Genomic DNA, 1,760 nt, shown 5'->3' on the forward strand with positions numbered 1-1,760 from the left:
CGATAAGCTTTTTTTCTATATCGCCCAGCCCTAATATATATATATATATATATATATATATATATATATATATATATATATATATCATATCAAAATCTCATTTTGAGCCTTTGTCAAGTTTAGGAAGTTTATTTTCCTAACATTTGCAGACTTATACTGTAGTTATTTTTGCAGGCTCTCCCTTTTAGTGGCATTAATTCAAAGAAGGCTGGTGCCTCATTAAAGTTATCAAGTTAAGAAAAACTGTAAAATTTCTCCCACATTTAATCCTGAATAAGAAAATCTGACTGAATGCATCAAAGTACGGATCGCTTAGAATCCATGAGAAAGTCTCTGAGTTTGCATCTGATCTGGCGTTTAACTTACTTGGGATGGCGTATGTCAGGGACGGAGCGATTCAGCGAGATCCTATCGCTGACGTAGATGTTGAACCCGTTCTCCCTGTAGGCCTGGTCCACCCGGTCAGCATCGGTCAGAGGGAACGGCTTCCCCTGCTCACCGTTTCCTGGAACATACGCTTCCATGTCAGCTCATCCATTCAGTAACGCCTCAGGCTGCAGCTGTTTGAGCTTTTTACTCTTTTTGGACAATTATTCATTTAATTTATCAGTTCACTGCCGAGTCTGAAAAAGGCATTTCTTTTTATACACAAACGTGATTTTTAAGTATTAAAGGTTTATTTACAGAGAGAGAGACAGGATGTGCAGGAGACGCACATGATGAGGGATTAATAGATGATTTACCAGATCTTGCTGCGTCTCTTCTGATTGTCTCATAGTCATGCCAGTCTTTCCGCTGCACGCCATGGCGTCCCACTTTGGCGTCTTTCCCAACCCTGTTCACCCCCTGTTAGGAAAAAAATAACCCTAAGTTAGTTTAATAAAGTCCCAGATCAGTAGATAACTTCACTGACATCTCTACAGGTTAATTGGGTTAAATTGTGCGACAGAATAGTGCTCTGTAGTCACTAGTGTCACAGAAGGAAAAATACTGACATCCATCATTAGTTTCTCTCTTAAAGTAGATGCAGTGGATAAAGCATGATGATGCTAAAGAACAGATTTTTAAACTAAATTCTCACAACAGAAACGTCCGACCATCACAAACTAAAATAGAAATATTTGTGGAATCAATCCTTCTTATAAATGAGAGCGTAAAGCGGATCTAGTTGAATTCATTCAGTCAGAGGAGCAGATTGCTGACTGATAACAGTGACTGTTAGAGAAGCTCAGAGGACAATGATGTTAGAGCCTGAAGAAATCAACCAGTCAGACAGCAAATATGGGATATAATATAACACCAGATATGAAAGTAGCCCCATTTGGATTTCTTAAATCAGTTAATGTATGTATTTTGTTGACAGTCTCTGCCATAAAGTTCAGAAAGCTTATTGTTTCCAATGGACAGGCTTCAGACAGGCCTGCAGCTAAAATGGAGTCCAGCGGTGGAACGTTCAGTTCGGTGGACAGAATTAGAGAAGGCAACCATCCGTCTACATCAGGTAATGAAGTTCACACTGCATGCTAGAGTGCAAAGATCAGAGATAATGTTAGAGGAATACGTTTGTGGACCTCTAAGAAAGGAGCATCTGGAGGCCAAACCTCTGGGTGGAATAAAGAAACATGGCTGCTGTTTGAGAAGACATGATTCACAGAAAAGTTTCCATCTTAAACTGTAGTTAGGAAACAACAGGACTCCCCTAGACCTGAACGACAGGGATGGATGGATGGATGGATGGATGGATGGATGGATGGATGGAT

At 40.1% G+C, this 1,760-nt stretch overlaps 1 protein-coding gene across 1 annotated transcript in view; it reads right to left on the reverse strand.

Moving 5' to 3' along the window:
* galnt10 (polypeptide N-acetylgalactosaminyltransferase 10) overlaps nucleotides 1-1,760 on the reverse strand; it is a 118,978-nt gene that overhangs the window by 72,440 nt on the left and 44,778 nt on the right. Inside the window, exons 2-3 of the mRNA XM_015382589.1 lie at nucleotides 744-846; nucleotides 367-505 (exon numbers count right to left, since the gene is read on the reverse strand). Coding sequence (XP_015238075.1) covers nucleotides 367-505; nucleotides 744-846 — 242 coding nt within the window. The remainder of the gene's footprint in view (nucleotides 1-366; nucleotides 506-743; nucleotides 847-1,760) is intronic.

The sequence above is a fragment of the Cyprinodon variegatus genome, unplaced genomic scaffold, assembly GCF_000732505.1.
Source record: "Cyprinodon variegatus isolate N-32 unplaced genomic scaffold, C_variegatus-1.0 Scaffold13, whole genome shotgun sequence".
Taxonomy (NCBI): domain Eukaryota; kingdom Metazoa; phylum Chordata; class Actinopteri; order Cyprinodontiformes; family Cyprinodontidae; genus Cyprinodon; species Cyprinodon variegatus.